Source organism: Cervus elaphus, chromosome 32, assembly GCF_910594005.1.
Source record: "Cervus elaphus chromosome 32, mCerEla1.1, whole genome shotgun sequence".
NCBI classification, from domain to species: domain Eukaryota; kingdom Metazoa; phylum Chordata; class Mammalia; order Artiodactyla; family Cervidae; genus Cervus; species Cervus elaphus.
In genome coordinates, this window is record NC_057846.1 from 24,260,575 (window position 1) to 24,288,441 (window position 27,867).

Genomic DNA, 27,867 nt, shown 5'->3' on the forward strand with positions numbered 1-27,867 from the left:
TATATATGGAATTTAGAAAGATGGTAACGATAACCCTATATGCAAGACAGAAAAAGAGACACAGATGCATAGAACAGACTTTTGGACTCTATGGGAGAAGGTAGGGGTGGGATGATCTGAGAGAACAGCATCAAAACATGTATATTATCAAGTGTGAAACAGATCGCCAGTCTAGGTTGGATGCATGAGACAAGTGCTCGGGGTTGGTGCACTGGGATGACCCAGAGGGATGGGATGGGGAAGGATGTGGGAGGGGGATTCAGGATGGGGAACACATGTAAATCCATGGCTGATTCACGTCAATGTATGGCAAAAACCACTACAATATTGTACAGTAATTAGCCTCCAACTAATAAAAATAATTGGGGGGGGGGGGAAGAAAGTCTGATTCTATTTTCCTGCAAAGCACTCCATGCCACAAACCTCATAGTACTTCCAAATAGCTATTTGGATTAAACTTAGAATCATAGTTTATGAAAACATAGTTTATGAAACCATAGTTTACTCATGCTTTTTTTTTGTTCTTCTTCTAGACTTTCAGTATTATTAGGGTAATGAAATACTGAGCTATTACAGAATATTGTTTTCAGTTACCTATAAAAGAAAAACATTCTGGTTTAGCAATTCACTTGCCCAAATCAATTATCAATCAAGAACACATTCATTGCATTTAGCACATATATCTAAGAATCTACAACTCTTTGATTCTTTGGCATTTTTAACTGATTTAGTTCAGTTCAGTTCTGTCACTCAGTTGTGTTCAACTCTTTGCGACCCCATGGACTGCAGCACGCCAGGCCTCCCTGTCCATCACCAACTCCCGGAGCTTGCTCAAACTCATGTCCATTGACTTGGTGATGCCATCCAACAATCTCATCCTCTGTCTTCCCCTTCTCCTTCTGCCTTCATCTTTCCCAGCATCAGGGTCTTTTCCAGTGAGTCAGTTCTTTGCGTCAGGTGGCCAAAGTATTGGGACTTCAGCTTCAGCATCAGTCCTTCCAATGAATATTCAGGACTGATTTCCTTTAGGATGGACTGGTTGGATCTCCCTGCAGTCCAAGGGACTCTCAAGAGTCTTCTCCAACACCACAGTTCAAAAGCATCAGTTCTTCAGTGCTCAGCTTTCTTTACAGTCCAACTCTCATATCCCTACATGACTACCAGAAAAACCATAGCTTTGACTAGACAGACCTTTGTAGGACCTTTTAACTGATTAGATGACTCAATAAATTAAAAGAGAAAAATTCAAAACAGTTGGTCAGTGACATGAATGATAATGATATTCAGTGACAAGATAATAATAAAGCAAATGTCTAACAAAGTTGAACACAGTTTTCTATGTAGTTAGTGCTTTAAAATACTATGGTCATTGACATTTGAAAAGAATTCCGTCACATAGTTTGTTCTTTATCTAGTTGAATGCACAGCTTTTAATAGAGAGGATCACTGTGATTATCATGACTGCAGCTCCCCAATGCTAATCCAGCCAATTGAAGACTTGGTGATGGCAGTGCTTGTGGAGTTATTCACTGATTTATTTTCAGCCTTTCTCTGTGTAATGAGTTACTCATCTCAATTTCCCTTTTTTGTTCCATGTACTCATTTTTAAGTAAAACACACTGTTTGTTTTTCTACTAGAAATATTCAAAAAGTGGAGGGAAAAAAGCAATTACTACCTTGGTGGCACTCGGCAATAAAAGAAAAGTTTGCACACTTTCTCCACTTGAATACATTCAGCATTTTTCTTAAAATTAACTCCCACTCTGTTCCCTGAACTATACTCTTCAATGAACATATGTTCTGTTTCTCTTGGTAAGTAGAACCAGAGACTTGTTCAAAATGCTGACAGCACATTAGCTCAGACATATAGAAACAAACTCTGAAGACTGTAAGTTTTCTCCTCCACATTGTTTTTCTAGGCATCTGTCAAGAGGGAATGAAAATGAGTAAGGCTTGGAGCAGTGTTCACATCTTGCCATTCATGCTCTGCATTTTTAAACTGAGTCCACCTTTATTAGGTTACGGTTGGCTATTAATGGAGAGGGTTTGCGTTTAATTCTATCTGCTACGTGATTGGAGCTATCTGCAAAGAACATTTTGATGGTACACAATGAGACTATAATTTTTCGGTATTCCTGCCTGAAATTTTGGTTCAGTAGCCCATATATGATCGCATTGAGGCAGCTGTTGAAATACGCCATATAGTAACTGGCCACAAACAGCCACTCGGGGATCCTGGGTGCCATGCTGACGGGGTCGGAGGCCACTACAAGACCAATGAAATTTAGAGGAGCCCAGCAAATGGCGAAGAGGACAAAAACCACAAACATGGTGACAAAATTCCTGAAGTCCTGGGGCTTCAGCTTTGGTTTGTTGTCGGGTTTCACCCTCCATCTGACCTGAAGAACCAGGGCCCAGATCCTCAGGTAACAGAAGATGACCACGAGCATCGGGACGATGAAATGGAACACCACCACGGCGATGGTGTAGGCTGAGCTGACGGACTGCGTGAAGGTGCAGGAATAGACCCTCGGGTCGTACTGCAGGGTCCCCACACACAGGTTGGGTACGATCGCCATGAGCGTCAGCATCCAAATCAGGAACACGCAGCAGAGGGAATTTTTGCTGCTGTAGAGTCTGTCGTATCTGAGGCTGTGGCAGATGTAGCAATAGCGGTTGATGGCAATTCCCGTGATATTGAAAACAGACCCGATGACGCTCAGGCCCATCAGGAAGCCACTAAGTTGGCAATGCAGGGAGCTCAGGCTCCACCCATTGTTAACTATAGACGCCAGCGCCAAGGGGTACGGATACACGGCCCCCAGCAGGTCTGCAACTGCCAGGCTCACCACAAACACATTCCCTAAAAGAGAAGGGTTTAGAAAACATGAGTTAGGGCCAGTTTCACATGGCTGTACATGCGTTTTCTTTCACAGGTATTCAAGAAAGAGCTGTGTCTGCTGCTTGGATGACCCCACATCTGTTACTGAAAGAAAGTGAAAAGTGTTGGTCGCTCAGTCGTGTCCAACTCTCTGCGACCCCATGGACTGTAACCCCGTCAGCTCCTCTGTCCACAGGATTTTCCATCAAGAGTACCAGAGTGGGCTGCCATTGCCTTTGTGGTTAGGGCCAGTTTCACGTGGGTCGCATGGGTTTTCTTTCACAGTTTTAAAAAAAGGGCTGGGTCTGCCACTCGGGGGACCCGACATCATAGCTTCTGCCGCATTCTAAAAGAAGTGGAAGCCATTTCCCTGGGAATTGAACTCTTCATTGTCTTTATCAGATCAACTCCACTGTTCCCAAGCTCCTGGATTCCCCAAACAATGCATGTCAAAACTGTTCTCTTTATAACTCTTTGGTTTCTTGTGCTTTAAAAAAAAAAAAAGAAAATCTTGAGTTCAGGATACTCCCATCACGTCTTTTATTCTGGAATCGTCTACATTATCTGAGAAACCTTATATTGCATTTTTATTTTTTCTCAAGCCAGTCAGGACTTCCCTAAGTTCCAGGCCTTTTATCTCTCTCTAACTCTTCATAGGTTCTCACACTCCTGTTCCCAGAAAACAGAGGGCCCCCGTCCACAGCATAGTTATGAGAAAAAGCATCCTGTTATCAGCAGCTGGGTTAGAATGTTGGCTTCGCCCCTTACTAGCTGTCTAATTGGGGCAAGTAACATTATCACATCAAACTTCAATTTCCTCTTCTGTAAGTGGGGATAATGATGGCATTGTCTTTGCAGGGTATGACGAGGACTAAATGAGGCCATCTCTGTCAAGTACTGAGCAGTATCTGTCACATGATTGCTGATTGGTAAATGTTCTGTAACTCTCTCACCTCAATCCAAAGCAAAAGGGAGAAATGTTTTTAGATTTTATAAACAACGTAAGGTAGAAAAATTAAACTCTAGATAATCAGGGTAAGTAACAATTTCATATGAACACAATAATTCAACATATTTTAAAGTTTAAGTATACTCTAGTCAAATTTTACAAGCTCTTTTACAAGTATATTAAAGTAAGTCCCCTACATATGAATAAGTTCTATTCTGAGAGTGTGTTCTTAAGTCCAATTTGTTTGCAAGTCCAACATAGTTAGCCTAGGCACCCAACTAATAGAATTGGCTATATAGTACTTTACTGTAATAGGTTTATAATACTTTTCACACACATAATACATAAAAGTGCTAGTTAGTCATGTCTGACTGTTTGTGACCCCATGGACCGTAGCTCTGTCAATGGGGTTCTCTAGGGGTGAACAGTGGAGTGGGTTACCATTCCCTTCTCTAGGAGATCTATCCAACCCAGAGATTGAACCCAGGTCTCCTGCTTTACAGGCAGATTCTTTACCATCTGAGCCACCAGGGAAGCCAAAATACATAAAAAAGAAACATAAAAGGAATTAAACATTTTTAATCTTACAGCACTTGAAAAATACAGTAGTCCAGTTCAGCAGCTGGCACACAGGGGCTGGCATCAAGCGAACAGGCAAAAAGAATTACCAACAGGAGCGGGAGAGAGGAGGTGGGAGATGGTAGGGCTGATTGTCGGCAGGAGGTGACGGAGGGCAAAGCTGCAATTTCACTCACGCCTGATGTGGATGGCACAGGTTCTGGTTCCTTGCTGGATTCAATTCTATCTCCTCTCTTGAAAAAACCAATCCTGTGATGTCTGGATAGTAGCTCTTTTTTATTCTCATCACAGATGACAGAGTAGCACTGAAGCGCATTGTGGAAGAGTGGCTACAACCTCTGTGGACCATTCTATGTTCGGTTCCTGTGTCTCCAAAGCTATCCGTGCCTCCTCAAATAGCACTAACTTAGGTGACTGGACATGTGAATGCACGTTGACAGCTTTAAAAGTTTGCCGCTAGCAGGCTCGTATGTAGGGGACTTACTGTATTTACTTTTGTGGTTTGTTTTCCTTCGTTTCATACTATTCTTTGGCCCTGAGCAGCTCCTCCTCTAACTTTTCATTGCTCCCCTTCCCTCCCAGTCTGTGTTAAAAGAAATGCTTAGAACCTTCCCTTGTTTGCCCAACCACATGGAAGGGCATTCTCCTTTCAAGGTTCCTAAATCACTTTATTTTTACAACTTTCAATTTAGGTAATGTTGTAATAAATTCCATTCAGTAAAAATGTATTAAGGGCATAGGTTCTGGGGAAATGGGGATGAACAGGCAGAATTCCTCTGACCCTCGATCTCAGAAAAACAAGCACAATTTAAAAGAGAAGGAAGGAGTACAGGAGTACGTACAGAAGACGAGACAGAGAGGAAGGGAGGGGGCTGGACAGAGTGGGAAGATCATTTCAGGCAGACTGGTGTGTGTTCTGCTTTGATTACATTTACTTGCAAACTTGGCTTTCTTCTGTTTCTACACTGTAGTCCCCTGAGATTGTCTGCCTGATAGTTGTATCCTGAATAGTACCCAGCTGAGACTTTTGCTCTAATGTTTGAGGAAATAAATTAAATTGTCTTCTCCCAACATCTGAAATAAAATAACCTTTGTGAGATTTCTGCCTGAAAAATTTTATTCCATCCTGAAAAATGCTACAAAGAAGTGAAGTAAAAAAGCTGCAGGGACTAAAAAAGTAAATAAGTAGGAATGCAAGTAGGAACTTCAGATAGATTGTCATGAAAACAATTTTCTTTGAAAATTGGTTATACTGAGCCAAATTGAAGCCATAAAAGCAAATTTATTTTCCCCACAGTTCAATTTCAATTACCAATGAAATGTTTAAATTCTAACGTGGGCATATTTCAATAAATTTTTTGACTCAGCATGTTTAATACCTTAAAAATGAGTAGAATATATGAAACTCAGCTACAAATTAAATTGTCATCAAAACAGTACATTTTTACCCAGAACGTTATGATGACAAATGGGCTTGATATAGACTCTTTTTTTAAGTTTTAAAATAAGATAATAAGTGATGTCACAAATTTATTTCATGGCTTTAATCCTCTGCTCCATTTATTTTATAGTGATTACACTTCTTTTCTGTTCAAATAATTACCATCATCAAATGATTCATTTTCTTTTCTTTGAAATGATCCTAGTTTACAAGTGGAGAAGAAAAAATGAAGCCATAGATTCTATGCAGATGTTGTTGTTGGGGAGCTCAGCTAGAGGCTTTGTCATAGCTGGTGTGTGTGTGTGTGTGTGTGTGTGTGTGTGTGTGTGTGTGTGTGTGTGTGTGTGTGTGTGTGTGTGTGTGTGTGTGTGTGTGTGTGTGTGTGTGTGTGTGTGTGTGTGTGTAGCTCAGCTAGAGGCTTTGTCATAGCTGGTGTGTGTGTGTGTGTGTGTGTGTGTGTGTGTGTGTGTGTGTGTGTGTGTGTGTGTGTGTGTAGCTCAGCTAGAGGCTTTGTCATAGCTGGTGTGTGTGTGTGTGTGTGTGTGTGTGTGTGTAGCTCAGCTAGAGGCTTTGTCATAGCTGGTGTGTGTGTGTGTGTGTGTGTGTGTGTGTGTAGCTCAGCTAGAGGCTTTGTCATAGCTGGTGTGTGTGTGTGTGTGTGTGTGTAGCTCAGCTAGAGGCTTTGTCATAGCTGGTGTGTGTGTGTGTGTGTGTGTGTGTGTGTGTGTGTGTGTGTGTGTGTGTGTGTGTGTGTGTGTGTGTGTGTTGTGACAGGGAAGAGGAGGATAGATAGTTCCTATCTTTCATTTAAGAATGCTACCAGATAAGAGTAATCACAATTAGACACCTTATAAGGTCCTCGCTTCCATCTCAGCTCTGGGTAATTCCAGATAGATACAACCTATCTGCTTTTATAGACATCTAAGAGTCTATACAACCAGCATAACGATGTACTCTGAAATTTAAAATAATCTCTGTTAATGGCTTACTGGGTTCCAGTCCTTCCCTCCAAGGTCCGAGTTTGCCCTCACTCTCCCTCTTGACATCCTTCTTCTCAACTGGTTTGTCTGTGAACTTCAGGCTTGGAATGGTTAATTTTATGTGTCAACTCGACACTCTCTTGGTATATGTGGTTAAACATTTCTGGGTGTGTCTCTAAGGGTGTTTCAAAAAAGTACACTTGAATCAGTAGACTGAATGAAGTAGAGGCCCTCACTAGTGTGGATGGGCAATCATCCAATTCACTGAGGGCCTAAAGAAAACAGAAATTTGAAGGAAAGGAGAACTCAGCCTTGCTGGCTGTCTTACTGAGCTCGGTCTTCCCCTGACCTTGGACTGGGACTTTTGCCTTAGACACTCGAAGGTCTTCAGGCTCAGACTAGAACTCTACCCTGGCTCTTCTGAGCCTCCAGCTTCAGAGAGTAGACCGTGGGATGCCTCAGCTTCCACAGTCACGTGAGCCAACTCTTCACGATAAATATAGCATCTTTAATATATATAAATGAAACGCATTTATCCCTGAAAATCTGATGAGTGCTGGGTGCTTCCATTAACTGCAGCTGCGCCCTTCTCCAGGGAAATGCCCTTAGTGAACCAATGAATGACCAGCCCTCCTGCCTCGAGTGGTGACAACTGCATGGTTGGATTTCCTCTCAGACGCCTTGGCCTCAAGGTCAGGCCAAGTCTAGGCTTCACCCGCGCCCCCACCCTTGCCTGACTCTATCCCGGCCTGGTCTCCTTCCCTCACTTACTTCTGCTCCCTCCTGAGTGCACACTTTCTACAAAGCATGAGCACCGAACCTCTGACCTTGTTCTCAAGTTCAGCTTTTAGGCAAAATAAGACAGACCTTCAGCTCTATGATGAATCTGGGTGGTTTTTCGAAAGATGTCACCAGCTTCTCGGTGCAAAAAGAGGAGCTAGTTGCTATGACATCTTACAAACCAATCAACCAGCCTCTTTGGGAACAAGTTATAGACTCTGAATGCTTCTCAGCATCACTCTTCAATTCTTTCATCCTCACTAGGAATGGACACGCTTCCTACATCTCACCTCCACCTGTGCGTGGAGGTCTGTCTTCCTCTAAGACTGTATTTGAGATTCAGGACTGTGAGAAAGAATCTTTCAATCTTCCCTGACAGCACGGCACCTGGCATAGAACAGGTACCAAGAACAGTTTCCTGGATGAGCTAATACATCCTTAGTCTCTAAACAACACCTGTCCAGAGCAGAAATTGCATGCTCTTACCTGCCCAAATTTGGGTTTCTCAACAAACCAATATTCATTCCTTCTTTCATTTTCAGCCTGGACTTCACCCGTGTGCAGAGCACGATTAGAGACTCACTGAATTCATTGCTCATGAAGATTTTTTTCAATGCCCCACCCCCCCAAAAAAAACCCTGCTGTGCCTGGACTTTATCATCAAACTGGTAAAGATCAATTTAATGGCAGACCAAGGGATTGAGGTTTTAATCATACAAGGCTCAGATCTAAGACTTGGAACTCAGGAATACTTCCAATTCAGTGTCTCTTCTCCAAGCTGAGGCGGTCCTATGCCCCATTTTGACAAAAAGTTATCACAGTCATAGTTGCCCTGTTCCATAAATAAAACTGAACAGGACTCTGCGGGGTGGCAACTCTGGAGTACAGACCTGCTGTACTGTAAAATACAGGCTTTATTCAGCCTCCTTGACCTTCCCTGAGTTCCAAAGGGTAGATTCAAACAATTGCCAATCAGAGAAGGAAAAAATACAGAAACAGAGGGGAAACAATCAAATGGTGGTACAGCCTTGAGACGGGTCCTGGTTCCTACTCAAAGAAATATGCATAACAATGTCTTTTGAGTTCTTCTACAGAACTAGAGCCCCCACCCAGGTGGAAGATGGTAACTTCAGACTAAACATAAGATTCTTAGAACACAGCTCTGTTGCTTGACCACCAGCCAATCATCCCAGCAGTGCCTCCTGTTTCTGGGGACCAGTGATGACCATCCTTTTAGGTCTGTTTGGCCCCTGTCTATTTTACCTCTGAGAGGTGCTGACAGTTCCAAACTAAGTTGCTGTTATTACAAGAGTAAAAGCTGGTTTCAGATATAGAACACCCCAACTTAGGTCAGGTATAGAGAGACTTCTGCTCTGCTAGGCAGGCCTACGCCCAGGCACAGCAGGAAGAAGTTACAGAAGAAAGAGACCTCCGCCCCAATTCCCAAGAAGCATCTTGAGTATGAAGTCTCTCAGGGGGGAGTTGTTAGGGGAAGCACACTGATTGAAACCGCCCACCCTGGCCAGGCACCATAGTAACCATTTGCATGAGTTGTTTTATGGCAGGAGATCCTGATAAGGAATACGGAACTAATAGGCCACCACCAGCCGGAAGAGTTCGGGAAAGATCGAGAGGAGACACTACCTGTCCGTCCACTTCCCAGAATCCCTCTTGCTAGCATCCATCTTGGCTGAGCGATGCATGCACCACCAGGAAAGACTCTGAATTAGAATGATTGGCCAAAGACCACCTGGAAACAAATCCCATCACCATAAAACCCAAGACTCCAAGACTGTGAGCCACGCAGCAGAGCAGTTCTTCTGGGTTCCCTTACCTACTGCTCTCCACCCGGGTGCCCTTTCCCAATAAAATCTCTTGCTTTGTCAAAAAAAAAAAAAAAAGATCAATTTAAATGTGGGGGAGGGGGAAATGAGCTTCAGCTACTCTTGGAAATATTTTTTTATTTGTTTCAGCAAATCCATAAACTCAGCTCTGAGAAATCTGGTTTAATGAAGAGTCTGTTTATAAACCTGGATGATATAAAAAAAAATTCCATGTGCATATTAAACATTAACGGTAGGACAGGGAAAAGTGGAGATGTTGAAGGTGATAGGGTGCAGCGCAGGGAATGCAGAAGGGCTTATTTTGCACATCAAAGCACACCGGCCCTGTCTTACATTCTTGAACTTCAAAGGACAGTATCTCAGAAACGTGTCTTTTTAGATTATCAGAGGGAGTGTGGACCAGATGCTCAGAAACAAGCCACACCTGAGTTCGAATCCTGACTATGTCGCTTGCTAGAGGACCTTGGGTAAATCAGAGCCTCAGTCTCTTCATATGTAGTAAGTCACGATACTAATGGCCGTGGTGAAGATGCAAGAGAACGCACGGAGCGTGCTTGGCTTGGGATAAACACGTGTTCCTTACTTCTCCTTTGCTGTGGTGGCAACAGCCTTCAGCTTCATAAAAGGTGGCTCCCCAGAGCAGACGCACACCAGGGCTGGAGGAAGCGTCTCTTTTGCCCTGGCTCTTGCCTGGATCCCTGTCACCTTGCAGGGGCCTACTCCAGGCAAATAAGCCTGCTTATCTTTTTTAAAAATTTCTTCTTGGCTGCACTGGGTCTTTGCTGTGGTGTGCTGGCTTTTCTCTTGTTGTGGATCACGGGCTTAGTCGTTCTGCAGCGTGTGGAATCTTCCCGAATCAGGGATCGAAACTGTGTCTCTCTCCTGCATTGGGAGGTGGATTCTTAACCACTGGACTACCAGGGAAGTCCCCAAACAAGCCTGCTCTTACCCTCCTGTCCCTCCGGCTATCAGCCTCTCCCACTCCGCTCCAATTTTTCAAGCAAGGCTGACCCCTCTATTTCCTTTCCACCAATTTTGAATTCATGTTCTAGAATACCTGGGTGCTACTCACATCACATTGCTCAAACTTCTCTCCAGTCATCAGTAACATTCTTCCTGACCCCTTCTCTCAGCCTTCATCCTCCTTAAAGTCTCTGAAACATAACATCCTGTTCCTGGGAGACCTGTCCTTAGACTACCTTGCCTGAATAGTAGAAGATGTTATTCCTACAACACATGACTGTGTGTGAGGACAGCTTGGCTCTCTGGCCACCTCCGTCCTACTTCCTTCCTGGGGTCTTCAGTCTCTTTCTCTGTCACACTGCACCTCCCCATTCTGCCCCTTAATTTGGCCATGACTTCCTAACACTGTGAACACAGATGATGATTAGCTGGTCTTAACTGTTAGATAAATACAGCCTCTATACAATAAAAGAGACTAAGAACATCATAAGGAGCTCGACATAAAGTAATACAGTACAGAAACGCACCACTGCACATCACCTATGTGTCAATTAAAAAAAACAAAAAAGAACTGGAGAAAAAAAAAAGGTAATACACCTCTTGCCCTAGCTCAATTTTGAGCCAGTTTTTAAAGGTGTGAAATCTTGCTTAAGGATTCTGCTTATTTTCTAGATCTGGTCATTCTCTTCTTAGAAGGATGGCTTAGGGAGACACCTGTAATATGTAAACACCCATATTATAGCCGTATTGATCTAGTCTTTCATCTTTACACTGACTACAAATTACTCATGTCTGCACTATTTTTTATATCACAGAATGAAGGATGAAACTTTAAAAACAGAAATGGAATACTTGAACCACATTTTTAAAAAGGCAATCAAGAAACTCTATCAACTCTACTTGGGATGTGTGTGTGTTAGTTCAGTTGTGTCTGACTCTTTGCAACCCCATGGACTGTAGCCTGTCAGGCTCCTCTGTCCATGGGATTTTCCAGGCCAGAATACTGGAGTGGATTGCCATTTCCTTCTCTGGAGGATCTTCCTGGCCCAGGGATCGAGCCCATGTCTCCTGTGTCTTCTGCATAACAGGAAGATTCTTTACCCGCTGAGCCATTAGGGGTAGTCTTTATTTCCTTAGACACCTTTCCCAGTTTTGAAATGCCAGAGAAATGCCAGCTTTAATAGACAAATTAATGCCATTTAATAATATCTCTATTTAATTAGAGAAGAACTCTAAATTGCTAAATTAATTTTAAAAAATCCTGTCAATATTAAAACTGGTGGGACTTCCCTGGTGGTCCAGTGGTTAAGACTCTATGCTTCCAATACAAGGAGCACAGGTTTGATCCCTGGTCAGGGAACTAAGATTTCACATGCCACACAACGTGACCAATAAATAAATATTAGAAATGGTACAATCATATTATTGCCCTTTTTATATGCTAAAATTAAATGAGGAGAAATAAAAAATGTTAACAGTACAGAAGTATAAAATAAGATTCTCACAAAACTAAGTTTTACAACTTCAAAATTTGGTTCTTTTTTTTATCTACTTAGAGAATATTTAAAAAGCATACATCTATATAGTATATGCATGATATATATAAACATATATATATATATGTTACATGTAGCAACCTTTTTTTTTTTTTGCAGTTCTTTTTTTTTTTTTTTAATTTTTTTTTATTAATTTTTTTTTCCAGTGGGTTTTGTCATACATTGATATGAATCAGCCATGGATTTACATGTATTCCCAATCCCGATCCCCCCTCCCACCTCCCTCTCCACCCGATTCCTCTGAGTCTTCCCAGTGCACCAGGCCGGAGCACTTGTCTCATGCATCCCACCTGGGCTGGTGATCTGTTTCACCATAGATAGTATACATGCTGTTCTTTTGAAATATCCCACCCTCACATTCTCCCACAGAGTTCAAAAGTCTGTTCTGTATTTCTGTGTCTCTTTTTCCATTTTGCATATAGGGTTATCGTTATCACCTTTCTAAATTCCATATATATGTGTTAGTATGCTGTAATGTTCTTTATCTTTCTGGCTTACTTCACTCTGTATAATGGGCTCCAGCTTCATCCATCTCATTAGGACTGGTTCAAATGAATTCTTTTTAATGGCTGAGTAATATTCCATGGTGTATATGTACCACAGCTTCCTTATCCATTCATCTGCTGATGGGCATCTAGGTTGCTTCCATGTCCTGGCTATTATAAACAGTGCTGCGATGAACATTGGGGTGCACGTGTCTCTTTCAGATCTGGTTTCCTCAGTGTATATGCCCAGAAGTGGGATTGCTGGGTCATATGGCAGTTCTATTTCCAGTTTTTTAAGAAATCTCCACACTGTTTTCCATAGCGGCTGTACTAGTTTGCATTCCCACCAACAGTGTAAGAGGGTTCCCTTTTCTCCACACCCTCTCCAGCATTTATTGCTTGTAGACTTTTGGATAGCAGCCATCCTGACTGGCGTGTAATGGTACCTCATTGTGGTTTTGATTTGCATTTCTCTAATAATGAGTGATGTTGAGCATCTTTTCATGTGTTTGTTAGCCATCTGTATGTCTTCTTTGGAGAAATGTCTGTTTAGTTCTTTGGCCCATTTTTTGATTGGGTCATTTATTTTTCTGGAATTGAGCTGCAGGAGTTGCTTGTATATTTTTGAGATTAATCCTTTGTCCGTTTCTTCATTTGCTATTATTTTCTCCCAATCTGAGGGCTGTCTTTTCACCTTACTTATAGTTTCCTTTGTAGTGCAAAAGCTTTTAAGTTTCATTAGGTCCCATTTGTTTAGTTTTGCTTTTATTTCCAATATTCTGGGAGGTGGGTCATAGAGGATCTTGCTGTGATTTATGTCGGAGAGTGTTTTGCCTATGTTCTCCTCTAGGAGTTTTATAGTTTCTGGTCTTACATTTAGATCTTTAATCCATTTTGAGTTTATTTTTGTGTATGGTGTTAGAAAGTGTTCTAGTTGCATTCTTTTACAAGTGGTTGACCAGTTTTCCCAGCACCACTTGTTAAAGAGGTTGTCTTTTTTCTATTGTATATCCTTGCCTCCTTTGTCAAAGATAAGGTGTCCATAGGTTCGTGGATTTATCTCTGGGCTTTCTATTCTGTTCCATTGATCTATATTTCTGTCTTTGTGCCAGTACCATACTGTCTTGATGACTGTGGCTTTGTAGTAGAGTCTGAAGTCAGGCAGGTTGATTCCTCCAGTTCCATTCTTCTTTCTCAAGATTATTTTGGCTATTCGAGGTTTTTTATATTTCCATACAAATTGTGAAATTCTTTGGTCTAGTTCTGTGAAGAATACCGTTGGTAGCTTGATAGGGATTGCATTGAATCTATAGATTGCTTTGGGTAGAATAGCCATTTTGACAATATTGATTCTTCCAATCCATGAACACGGTATGTTTCTCCATCTGTTTGTGTCCTCTTTGATATCTTTCATCAGTGTTTTATAGTTTTCTATGTATAGGTCCTTTGTTTCTTTAGGTAGATATACTCCTAAGTATTTTATTCTTTTTGTTGCAATGGTGAATGGTATTGTTTCCTTAATTTCTCTTTCTGTTTTTTCATTGTTAGTATATAGGAATGCAAGGCATTTCTGTGTGTTAATTTTATATCCTGCAACTTTACTATATTCATTGATTAGCTCTAGTAATTTTCTGGTAGAGTCTTTAGGGTTTTCTATATAGAGGATCATGTCATCTGCAAACAGTGAGAGTTTTACTTCTTCTTTTCCTATCTGGATTCCTTTTACTTCTTTTTCTGCTCTGATTGCTGTGGCCAGAACTTCCAATACTATGTTGAATAGTAGTGGTGAGAGTGGGCACCCTTGTCTTGTTCCTGATTTCAGGGGAAATGCCTTCAATTTTTCACCATTGAGGGTGATGCTTGTAGCAACCTTTTTAAAAAGCTTGTTTGGTAAAAGAATGAGAATAACTGAAAGTACTTCAAACTCTAAATAGAGGAAATAATTAATGTAAGCTAGTAGAATAAGTCAAGTAAGTAACAAAGGGCACAAATTAAATTAAAACTTAAAAAAAACTAGCAAATAAAATTCTTAAAAGTATACATTAAAATGTAAATCAAATCTTAAAATTAATTAACTGGAATAGTGTTTGTTTTGCCAAAGAACTATGTCCCAAGCTCCGATATTATCCTAGACTTGGCACATAGGAGACACCCAACAAGTATTTAAGTAAAGAAAAAAAAAAGAAACTGAATGTATGAAAGATAAAAGTACATTATCCCTTTCTGGATCACAAAAGAGTTTTGTATTCCTAAGTGTTTCAGAAAATTACATAAGAGAAAATACAAATCATTGACTATAAACATTTATTATCTGCCATTTAATAGATACATGAGAAAACTTTTATGAATTTAAGTTAGCAGGTTGGTCCCCGAACCTTTCCCAATAGGTATTTCTTCAGGCTATATTAATTTCTTCACAAGATATGGGGCCAATATATTCTCCTCAAAGCTCTGCTTTTGTCTCTATTCTTGACTCTTACTATTGACTCTATTGACGTTCTCTCATAGATTTGCCCTTAAAGGAAAGTTCACATTTCCCTATTTATTACCCTCTATTCTTTCATCCTGAGGTAACACTTTAAGAATGCTCATGACTACTTTAATCTCCAGCTATTACCTACCAATCAACTTGAAAAGTTTTCCTGTTATATAACCTTTATATTCTGAGTCTTACACTGTTATACTCCATGTTTTATTTTTATTTGAAAATAAAAGAACAAAATTTTAAAGGTACCTTGACTGTAGCCATGAAATTAAAAGATGCTTTCCCCTTGGAAGAAAAGCCATGACCAACCTAGACAGCATATTAAAAAGCAGAGACATTACTTTGCCAGCCAAGGTCCATCTAGTCAAAGCTATGGTTTCTCCAGTAGTCATGTATGGATGTGAGAGTTGAACTGTGAAGAAAGCTGAGCGCCGAAGAATTGATGCTTTTGAACTGCGGTGATGAAGACTCTTGAGAGTCCCTTGGACTGCAAGGAGATCAAACCAGTCAATCTTAAAGGAAATCAGTCCTGAATATTCATTGGAAGGACTGATGCTGAAGCTCCAATACTTTGGCCACCTAATGCGAAGAACTGACTCATTGGAAAAGACCCTGATGTTGGGAAAGATTGAAGGTGGGAGGAGAAGGGGATGACAGAGGATGAGATGGTTGGATGGTATCACTGACTCGATGGACATGAGTTTGAGCAAACTCTGGGAGTTGGTGGTGGACAGGGAAGCCTGGCGTGCTGCAGTCCATGGAGTCACAAAGAGTTGGACATGACTGAGCAACTGAACTGAGAGAAGGTAATCTGTTGAAAATAGGAGCCGTGTTTTACATATGCTTAGCACTGTGGCTTGCATTTTGACAACCAATAAGGATTTGTATTCTGTACCATATTGAAGGTATTCAATAAATACTTATTTAAATAAATACTCAATTCAGTCAGCACCAAAAGTGCTCAACATCAAAGCAAGTAAGCATCTTTTTAAACCATAAGCTCAACAACTCAAATTCATCCTAAAATAGTCTAAATTGTATTCAGACTCAAGTAGATTCTTTTTTTCTCTTTTTGTCCATTTCTCTAAGACTAATTTCTTCAATGTGATTGCCAATAATGTATAGCTCTGTAGGAGAAAAAAAATTTTAGAGAACGTCAATCAGAAAACCCAGAAGTTTATCCTTCATTTGCAGCATTATTAAATTTCACTAAAATTCCTTGAGCTATCACCCAGAGTCCTCTGGCTTCAGGTCAGCTAATCTATTTGAAAGTTGAGAAAATTAGGTTGCTGATTAAGGAATCAACTTTGTGAATGAGAGCAAATAATATTGATGACACCATGCAGTGTCCTAAACAAGCAAAAATGCTTCTTTAAAAACAAACCATACCCGAATGATCATCGCAGCACTGTTTATAATAGCCAGGACATGGAAGCAACCTAGATGTCCATCAGCAGACGAATGGATAAGAAAGCTGTGGTACATAAACACAATGGAATATTACTCAGACATTAAAAAGAATACATTTGAATCAGTTCTAATGAGGTGGATGAAACTGGAGCCTATTATACAGAGTGAAGTAAGCCAGAAAGAAAGATACCAACACAGTATACTAACGCATATATATGGAATTTAGAAAGATGGCCACAATAACCCTGTATGCGAGATGCAAAAGAGACACAGATGTATAGAACAGTCTTTTGGACTCTGTGGGAGAGGGCGAGGGTGGGATGATTTGGGAGAATGGCATTGAAACATGTATATTATCATATGTGAAACGAACCGCCAGTCCAGGTTGGATGCATGAGACAGGGTGCTCAGGGCTGGTGCACTGGGATGACCCAGAGGGATGGGATAGGGAGGGAGGTGGGAGGGGGTTCAGGATGGGGAACACATGTACACCCGTGGTGGAGTCATATGAATGTATGGCAAAACCACTACAATATTGTAAAGTAATTAGCCTCCAGTTAAATAAATTTATATTTAAAAAATAAAAATAAAAGTGCACATAAATAAATAAAAACCATTAATTGCCTCTTTGGTAGCCTAGAAAATCCTGAGTGTGTGTATTTATTTTTTAGAAGTTAAGGCATTTCTGTTAGACAACTGAAAAAATATTTAGGAAAAAGAGGAAAATTCAAGGTACCTTTTAACAATCCTACTATTCACCTCAAATGTTCTAGTTTTTATTTTTCAAAGGTGTTGATAAAGAATGAGCAAAACAAGCCTCGAGACTCAATGGAGATTTAAGACTTCCGAGGCAGACATTTTTAAAAGCAGATTTTTTTTTTAAAAGAAAAGCAGAACCCTTGAATGTTAGTAAGAAATAAAAGCAGAAGGTTTATATTTTATCCTTGGTTGACTTTCTAAATTACCAAGAGAAAAGTGATTCTGAAAGCTGGCAAAAGTAAGTTCTATCTCATCCATGATTAATTTAATGCTGAAAATTGCTGCTTTCTTATGAGATTGAATAATGGGAAGAATGCAAGATCCAAATTTAGCCATGTGCACCCAAATTCAATCATGTATTTAGCAGTCTAAAACCACTGCCCTAATGTTTCCAGGGAATTTGACAAGTCTGGAAAAAGTTAGAGTTCTGTATTAAAATACTTTAAAAAACAACAATGCTTAAGCATGCAAAGGAAAACATCAATAAAATGTCTTTAAAGGTAACATATTGCCTTGAGTCAATAATTTCAAACATCATGGAGAATAACAGGAAGAAAACAACAGTCTGAGAAGAAATACATCAGATTAGGGATTTTATTAAACATTAACTTTGTTAGCCTGAAATCATTCTCCATTCTCCAAGTTTGTACATAAAAGTTAAATCATAACTTTCTCAATAATAACATACTTGTCTGAGAAAGTTTTTGTAGCTTCCAGGACTAATACATTTTAACTTAAAGAACAGTTTGGCTATTGAGATAATCAGTCTCTCAGAGGGTGGATATTGAATTAATCAGAATCTCAGCCCTACCTTGCTGTGAAAGGTAATGTTCATCACAAACGGGAAAACTGAGGCATCAGAGAATTTACATAAATTTGCATGATGCTGCAGGAGAATTAGATCCTAAATCTTCAATTTCTGACATTACACTTCTTGCCATGCATAGCGTCCACTTTCTTTTAAAAAATAGATTTTAAAAAACTGAGCAATAATAAATAAAAACAACCTAAGAAGAACTACTCACAGAATACACACTACTAATAACGTGAAAAGAAAGTGTCAGTTGCTCAGTTGTGTCCCACTCTTTGAGATGCCATGGATTGTAGCCCACCAGGCTCCTCTGTCCAGGTGATTCTCCAGGCAAGAATACTAGAGTGGGTTGCCATTTCCTTCTCCAGGGGATCTTCCCGACCCAGGGATTGAACCTGGGTCTCCTGCACTGCAGGCAGATTCTTTCCCACCTGAGCCACCAGGGATAACATAATAATACTTTTATTTGTAAAATATTTTATGACTTCAAAGTGATAGGTAGACAGGTAGATGGGTGGGGCAGGATCTAAGTTTATCCTCCCAGCATCCCTGTGAGATAAGTACCCCCACTGGACAGATGCAGAAGCTGAGCTTTAGAGAGACTGAGAAACTGGGCTCTAAACATACTGCAAATAAAAGCATTGCAGATACAAGACTCAGCCTGGGTCTTCTGACATGAATTGCTATGTGCCTTCCACTGTACTACATAGGGCTGTGTGCTGGGGTAAGAACCACTGATCATTTATTATGAATTTTGGGGTTTAGTCTCCTTTATCTACCTGAGGAGGTTGTTATAAGGACAAATAAAACAAAATGTGGGAAAGTACTTTGAAAACTGTAAATTGCTGTACAAAGTAAATTGTAAGTACAAAGCAGTAGACATTCCAAATAAGAAGTTATTTTTCCACTTTATCCACAGAAATTGGACCAAATTTGCTGTCTGTGAAAGTGTGACATAAAGTATAAATTCAGCAGCTTCCTGCTTTAATTTTTCTCAAGCTGGAAAAATGCTTCAAACACAAATTCATAAATACCCTAAAAATATAACTATAGGGTTGAAAAGCTGAATTCCTTTAATAATCGGGGCTGGTAATGTGATATGGATGCTGTAAAATATTCATGTGTTAAATGGAAATGTTGACCAAAGATGGCCAGTGGTTTTTGCAAAATTGTGTATGAACCAGAGCAATAAAAAGGAGGCTTCGGTTTTATTACAAACGGTTTAGATTTACCATTAACAACACCAGACAGATCAGTGAGGAATACTGCATATCCTAGAATCTAGGCCTTTGTTACTGTTTTAGTTACCTTATACCTGATGTCATGGATATTCAGCATATCACAGGAAAGCATCATTTACAGTGGGAAAAGAATGTAAGGTGCAAAATGAATGCGTATTTGCCAGGAGCCGGCACACGAGATCCCACCCATGACAAGGTCACGAGGAGAAAACCTGACAGGCAAGGCAGATCAGGTTTTCAGGGATTCCGAAAAGCTGCCCCCGGTGCTCACCTTAAAGATGATATCTGTCTTTCTGATGTCTGCTTCAATAGACTACTCCCTAATTTCTGTGACTCAGGCAGAAGGCCTTCCCCGATCTCTTTCCAAATAAGAATCAATTTAGAACTTTAATCAATAAGTTTCCCAGGTGGTGGTATTTTATGAGATTATCCAGGGTGAAAGGAGTGTTTTAATTTAAACTCCTTTGCTGGTATTTTAGTTTGTTTGGCAAATGCATTTATGCCGTTGGTACTAATATGCATGATTGCTTATAATACCCTAATCATAAAATAACATAAAGAACCTAATCATATAAAGGCCCTAATAGACATAGAGCCCTTCAGGGAGTGAGGAAGCCCTATTAGAAAACGTAAGAAAAATTATTCTAAAGGTGGTCATTGGGTTAACATTTGCTTGCTGTGTTTTTACTCTTAATGTGCTAAGGTTGTGTTATGGAAACCATTGGTAATATAGTTAAAGATCTAGAAAAATAAGAGCTTAGCCCTAGTGTGGTAACAATGAGATGGTTGTTAATTGTCAGCCAGGAGTGCTAGGTAGAAGCTGCCTCACCAAAGTCGCAGAGTCAATGTGGGGTAAACTTCTTAGATAAACTCAACTGCAGAGGATTAATTTTTATGTTAACAAGGTTATACTTCCACTCTGTACTGTTGCCCTATGAGACTGCTACCTTTCAGTTAAGGTCACCATAGAAACGGAAAATAGGTTTACATTCACCTGACTTGCATAAAATGTTAATAGGCCCCAAGGCCAGAAGATAATGTACAAGACCCTCATAAACAAAGAAATATGCAGAAAACACCCTGGTTTTGTGAAGGACAAGCTGATGTAATATTAAACTATCTTCCCCTTAGAGATGTACTAACTTAGGGTATAAAAGCTACGGTAAAAAATAAAGCATTGCCAGACCCTGCCAGACCTGCTGCACACCCCGGCTGGTGTCTCGCTCGCTCTCTCTCTCCCTCGCAGACTTGGCCCTATCAAGGCTGGCCTCACGTGCCTTCTCTCGCTGACACCGTTCATCCCGAGGGTACCCCCTGGATCCTGCCGAGGCTGGACCCCGGCACATATTGAAAAAGAAAGTTCCTGGGGACTTCTTGGTGGTCCAGTGGCTAAGACTACATGCTCCCAATACAAGGGGCCTGGGTTCTATCCCTGGTTAGAAAACTAGATCCTGCAGGCCCCAACGAAGCCCTGGCACAGCTAAATAAATATTTTTTTTTTTTTAAAGAAAGTTCCTGAAAGGATAAAATGACTCAGAAGTGTTGAAAATGAGTTTTTTTTCTTTTTCTTTTTGGATTTGGGTACTTGGTTCATATATAAATAGTTTAGATTCTGCTGCGCTTTTCTTTGGCTTTAAAGAGTCCACAGAACTCTGGTTTTTAAATCACCAGGAAACCATGTGACTAAGCCACTTTCATGACCTCCATACAGACATTCCAAATTGAGAGTGCGGGAAAGACTGTCTGATTCTTTATTTTAGAACCACTTCTAACATCCGCCTTTGAACACCTCTGTGAGAGGGAGGCGTTTCCTTATGTGAACCCGCTGTTTTCCGGGTGTACATTGTTGCAAACTGAATGACCAGGCTGGCCATCTATTGAGGCTGTTCCTCCCGAGCGCTTACGACAGGCCAGCAGGAGCCCATCTCTCCCCAGTGGCCCACCCAGAGGCATTCAGGATTGCTTGCTCACATACTCTCTGGTCAGCTCATCATGTGTGTCCCTGGCTCATCCTGCCCAAACTCATGAGAACCTCATTATGCCCCAGAGAAGTAATCCATTGCTCTGCAACCAGAAAGAGGCCCATCAGAACAGGCTCGAATTATTCTGGTCACTTCACGCTCTTCCAAGGAGGGAAAACCATATGGAAAATTTCTAAGATTTGTAAACATTTCTTGGGAAATAAAGTGGGGAAACAAGATGTCATTAAGATATTTTCCCTCCAGCCAATATATGACAAATGAACCAGATAGTTTAGGACAAGTGAGGCACACTTTCGTAAGAATACGATGCCAGTTATCACCATCTGCACACACAGCGCTGCATCCACAGATCTCCATTGCTAGTCAGTTTCATAGCACTATGATTCCCAACTGCGTAGTCAGTTTCACAATCATGTAAATCAAAGGACTCAGAACCAGAAAGGACTCAGAGATCTTGTCCATCAATTTACTGAAGTGCAAACAGTCCAAAGAGATGATGGATAAACACAGATCCATTCAGGAAAGAAGGCCCAGAGCCCTGGTTCTGGGCCCATTCTCTTCCCAAGCTCCTTCCACACCTCCCTATAGGATCTGATTTACTGGTCTCCAACACAGGAGCTCTCAACTTACGAGCAGTTGCACATACTTATACTTATTTCCACTCTATCCCTGACTCTAAATCCACTATTATCATGTCATGAACCCGAACCCTCTCCTGACATTTCTGAATTAATAAGGGAAGCTCCCACCCACTCCCATCCATACCACTCTTTCCCATCCTCACAGGATCCCAATTCGGGCTCAGAATTGGACAGGCTCAGAATTCGGACAAGGAAGGAAGGTTGTTTTTCAGAAGCTCATGAGTTTCAGGTGACCTAGCAATTCTGAAGATTATTTCAGCCATATTGTTGGTCTGACTGCTCTTGTGGACTAGCTAGCATAAGAACCAAAATATCATATACAATATTCTTCTAAGAAATCCATAGTGTGTTAATCGCTCAGTCGTGTCTGACTCTTTACGACCCCATGGACCATAGCCCACCAGGCTCCTCGGTCCATTGAATTCTCCTGGCAAGAATACTGAAGTGGGTTGCCATGCCCTTCTCCAGGGGACCTTCCCGACTCAAATATTGAACCTGGGTCTCCTGCATTGAGGGTAGACTCCTTACCATCTGAGCCACCAAGGAGTGAACTTGTATAATACAATATACTTTTAAGTTCAGGGCTATTTTTTGCTGATGCCCAACAGACACAAATAGGAAAAAGAGATTCAGGTATGACCTTTACTAAGTGGCTGAATCTAATTATGTGGTTGAAGAAAATCAGAGACCAAAGAGCAAAAAACAGACAATGGAGAAGAACAAAAGAGAAGGCAAAGAAAGAGAAAGGAGGGGAAGGGGGGAAGAAAAGCTAGCGCAGGTGATTAGAATGGTCAAGGGCTCAATCCAGGCGGCTATGAACACATGCAATGGGACCTGGGCTGGAGAACTGATGACCAGGTGGTGAGTGTGGTCAAGGTTAATGGAGATGTGCGTCATCCTTCATCGTCTGAGCAAAGGATACAAGCAAAGAGTCAAGTTCAACACAGGCAACAATCTGCTGATAGATGATAGAAAAACTTCAGGTTGGTGGTTTTCAGTACTTGGATTCTGCATAAATTCCAATTTAAACTGTGACTAATACTGCCATCTATCAACACCCTTATTTCAAACCATTTCCCAAAAGTGATGGTCACTTAATGTAAATAAATATCTTAAAATACACCAAGCTGTACACTTATGTTTTATGCATTTTACTAAGCTATATCTGAATTTGAAAATAAGAGGTAGGCATTCCTAAGACCTCAAAGCATCCCTGGAGCATCCAAGTATAAAATTCATAAGTCAAGGCAGAGGCTCCATGATTCCTCCATAGTTTGTGCAGCCTTTCCACATGGTGACACAGGATAGACAGGAATAATGTCCAATATCGATCTGAAAGAAACAAGTGTGGGAGTGGAATACCAGTGTTGATCACCCAGTCTTGGAGTCACTCTGGGAAAGTTTTTTTTTTTTTTTTAACTCTACTGAAAGTTTACCCCACTATGCACCAGACTGAAAAATGAAAATAAACCTCTTTAGAAAGGTATCTTTCTAAGCTATTGCATCCTTGTCTTCTTAAGCAGAACATCCTAATGTGACTGGGTCTTTCCTTGATGGCTCAGGGTCCCAGGTAACAAATCCATCACTGTGCTCTGTTCTTCTCGGGAGTGGTTAATGCTGGGCAGTTATTTGTTTCTGTACAAAGTTCCCATAAAAGGCTGTGCTTATTCAGCTTTCCAGGACTGCTTTTAATGAGTCTATTTCTACTACCTGTGCTGTTTGCCACGTGCAAACATGTGGCAATATGTGTCAATTATATGTGTCAATCTTCCTTCTAATTCACTGCTTATAATTTATGATGGTGCAGATACTAGCCTCAGAGGTTTGTGGCATTCCAATGCAGAACAAATCAGCTGTGGGTGAGAGCACATTATTTTTGCTTATTTCCATTTATTGCCTATTTTCCACAGAGGTTATACTGTCAGATAATTAAATTTTAAATAAATCAATCTTGCTTTATTTTTTAGCTAAAGTTTTAAAGTATAACATGTATGTAGAAAAATGCATAAGTCATAAGTCTACAGCTTATTTTAACAAACTGAATACGCCTGTGTTAGGTGTATCTAGGGAAAAAACACATAATTACACCTGCTTTATCCTTTTCAACATATGCATCATTTTCCATACGCAAAGTTTGCAAAGTATCCTTTACCAAATGCATCATCTCACTAGGTAACCTCAACAATCTGTGGGACTAAAAGATTAGATATTTTCTGTATTTGACAAGCGTGGAAAGTGCGGCTTGGATATCTTAACTGATTTCTTAGATAACAGGGTAGTTAGCAAGTATGAATGCCAATGTTTCAGTGGAGAAATCTTTCCATTACACTATGAAATTTGCTCAGAAGATGCAAATACAATACTGTTGGTTCTTAATATCAAATTTTGGACAGGAGCCCAGCAGACAGTCTGTCAGCACCTAAGATCCTGGTGGCTGGCTGGGGTTGGTGTCTGCATCTGTTCAAGTTCTGATAAACAGAAGGAGGGGGGCTTAGACAATCATGCCATTATACCATTTTCCCCAAAGAAAGTCCTAGTTCAAAGTTGAAGATGCCTTGGCATTCCTATTTTCTTATCTCACCTCTTTCATTCTCTCCTGTCCATCTTTTCATCCTTAATACAGATAAAATAAACTTAACTGAAATTGAAGGACGGTACAATCACAATTTTTCATAATGATCCCAAAACTCATATTTGAATCAGTGATCTCTATCACTGTTTCAGATTACCTTCCATTCTGTTGTTTAGTCAGTAAATTGTGTCCGACTCTTTTGTGACCCCATGGACTGTAGCCCACCACCTTTCTCTGTCCATGGGATTTCCCAGGCAAGAATACTGGAGTGATTGCCACTTCCTTCTCCAGGGGATCTTCCTGACCCAGGGATCAAACCCCCGTCTCCTGTGTATACTGCATTGGCAGGCAGATTCTTTAGCAGTGAGCCACCTAGGAAGCCCACCATTCATTCTAGAAAACCTCAAATAGTTTGAATTGTAATAGTGGTTCTTTTGAATAAAAATCCCCAATTACGAAAGTATAGATGTTTCAAATATTTAAGCTCACCACAGGTCTGTCTCCCAGTTAGCTACAGGAATGCAATGTTTTATAAACTCTATCAAAAAATTGCTCAGCAAACAATCAAAATACAAAGCAGTGTGACGGGACAGCACCTTGCCTAAGTTCTATTTTGTAAAGCATAAGGAGTAGACTTGTTCCAGACATGTGGATATTTTTTTTTAAATGAAAGGTTCTGTAGGATTCAAACTTTCCAAGTGCTGCAACTGTTGATATCAATGAAGTGAGGTGAGCTCTTGGAGGAAGATCTGAGAATTACACTCCACTTGACAATTGAGGGTCGAAAGCAAAGTCCTGTTATTAAACCCTAACCCAAGGAGTCAAAACAATCACTAATGCAATGAGACTATTGCACTGCAGATTAACCCATCATTATCAGAGCAAGCACGCCCAGAACCCGGAGATCCAGGGCGCAGTGGGGACTGGTAGGAAATCAGTCCTGGTGAGAAAGCAGGCTTCTCAACTCTGCTCCTGGGATATGACAGAGAATTCTCATACCAGACTCACAGCGCTGGTCTCCTCATATCCTCCTTTTTTATTTTTTTGTTGAGAAAATTCCATTTAACTTAAAAAAAAAAAAAAGAAGAAGAAAGAAAGCAAAACCAGTTCACCCATTTGTCTCAATCTCTCTACCCATTTCTGGCAATCTACCCACAACCACCAATCTATTTTCTGTATCATGAGCTTGTTTTTTTTCTGGGGGGGGGGGCATGGATTTACATGTATGAGAGATAATATGCTATTTGTCTTTCTCTGACTAATTTCCCTTAGCATAATGTCCTTAAGGTCTATCCGTCTTGTCACAAATGGCAAGATTTCATTCTATTGTATCCATTCAGGTCAGTTGCTTAGTCATGTCCAACTCTTTGCGACCCCATGGACTGCAGCACGCCAGGATTCTATTGTATGGCTGAGTAATACTCCACTGTGCATTTACACATTTTGTTTATCCATTAAGCTGTCAGTGGACACTTACATTGCTTCCATATCTTGGCTACTGTAACCAATGCTGCGAAGAACATAGACGTGCATATATCTTTTCAAGTTAGTGTTTTGCTTTCTTTGGGTAAATACCCAGAATTGGAATTGCTGAATCATGTGGTAGCTCTATTTTAAATTTTTTGTTTTCCATAGTGGCTGCACCGTCTACATTCCCACAAACAGTGTAGAAAGGTTCCTTCCCTCCAAATCCTTACCACCACTTGTTGTCTCTCGTCTTTTTGATGATAGCCTTTCTGACAGATGTGAGGTTCTAGCTCATTGTGGTTTTGATTTGCATTTCCCTGGTGATTAACTATATTGAGCATCTTTTCTTGGACCTGTTGACCACCAGTATGTCTTTAGAAATATATCTATTCAGATCTTCTGCTCATTTTTTAATCAGATGTTTGGGTTTCTGCTATTGAGTTGTATGAGTTCTTAATAGACTTTGGATATCAGCCCCTTATCAGATATATAATTTGCAAGTATTTTCTCCCACTCCATAGGACGCCTTTTCATTTTTCATGACTTCTCTTGCTGTATAGAAGACATTTAGTTTGATATTTGCTTTTGCTGTACTTTTGCTTCTGATGTTGGATTCAAAAAATCAACGCCAAGACCAGTGTTAAGGAGCTTACAGTCTATATTTTCTTCTAGGAGCCTCTTCCTGAAGGCAGAATTCCTTTTGGCAACCCCATTTCAGCCAGTCAATGAAGTGAGGCTATTCAATGGACCAACTCCAATTCAATTCATATTACCAGGTGCTGATTAATTCTTAAACCATGGACTGTACCAAGCATTATAGAAAAAAGGGAGCCCTCTTGGAAAGGAACTCAACAAAATCAAATTGTTGATTGACTACCAGTCAGAACAAAAATATTGCTTTTAACAAATTTGTAAGCACATGGTTCCTTCCCATCCCCACCTCCTAAAAGTTTGCCTCCAAATACAGAAGTAGCCATCTAGTCATCACTTAGAGGTCCGAATAGCTAGTGTCCCACGGACAAATCGTTCTGGGGCTCCTACCCAGGATAAACCAATTTCAATTTACTGCTTGGAGGGAAAAAAAAAAATGAAGTTTAACTCAAGCACAAAATTAGCTCTAGTATTATAGTATATAAAAACATACTCTTTATTACATCAATATCTATGTTTAAGATGTAAACTTGTTTAACTAGGGGAGAATGACAGTCACTTTCCCAAGCAGGTCTAGGTGTCTATGGTTTTTTTTGGCTAAAAACCGAAAACTCTTCCTGACAACAAAACTAAAAATACTTTCCTTATCATCTTGCCAGCTTACATATTTTCTCATATTTGAACAACCCTGGGAAAAATCAGTTACATGTCAAAAAAGCAACTGATTTATTCATTGATCTGATTTGAAAGGAACTTTCTGCAACCTGTACGTGGTCTCTCCCAATCTAATAAAGCTCAGAAACTGAAAATTGTACGGTGGGTTCCCCCCCCCCAAAAAAGAAAGAAAATCTGACTCTGACTTAGAAATTGAAGGCTTCTTAGTGGTTTTATGGAAACATATCTTAGATGGGCAGGTTCAAGAAAAAGTACTTCAGTCTCTATTTTTAAACATGACTCAAGGCCCCAGGTTTTAAGAAAGAGTTTAACTTTTCTAGCAAAGAGCCAGTTCACAGCTCGAGGCGGCTGCGTGCTTGCAAAGACCGCCGAACAGGGGAGAGGTTGCCGTCGGGGAAAGCTGCGGGCTTGCCCGTCCAGCCTGCCGGGTCCCAGGTGCCCCTACCTGCGTTCCTCAGCTTCTTGTTCCGATACACGGACAGGACCACCAGGAGGTTGCCCACGATGTCCACCACGATGGTGAAGATGAGGATGGAGGCGAGGGTGGCGGCCAGCCACGAGGGCCGCGGCCGCGCGCCATCCCAGCCACCGGGTGCCGGCTGCGAGGCGTTGAGCAGCAGCGCGCTGCTGCCATTGCCTTTCGGGGTCCCGCCCGGCGAGCCCCACAGCCGCCCCGCCATAGCGCGGGCAGGGCCGGCGCCCGTGCGTCCCCAGA

The 27,867-nt window shown here is 40.8% G+C and overlaps 1 protein-coding gene across 1 annotated transcript; it reads right to left on the minus strand.

Moving 5' to 3' along the window:
* Positions 1-1,994: 1,994 nt before the first annotated feature.
* On the minus strand, positions 1,995-27,867 carry MTNR1A (melatonin receptor 1A). Its single transcript, XM_043893701.1, has 2 exons — positions 27,598-27,867; positions 1,995-2,863 (listed from the first exon to the last, which is right to left on the minus strand). Exons 1-2 carry the CDS (start codon positions 27,830-27,832, stop codon positions 1,995-1,997), a joined length of 1,104 nt encoding a protein of 367 aa, XP_043749636.1. The 5' UTR covers positions 27,833-27,867.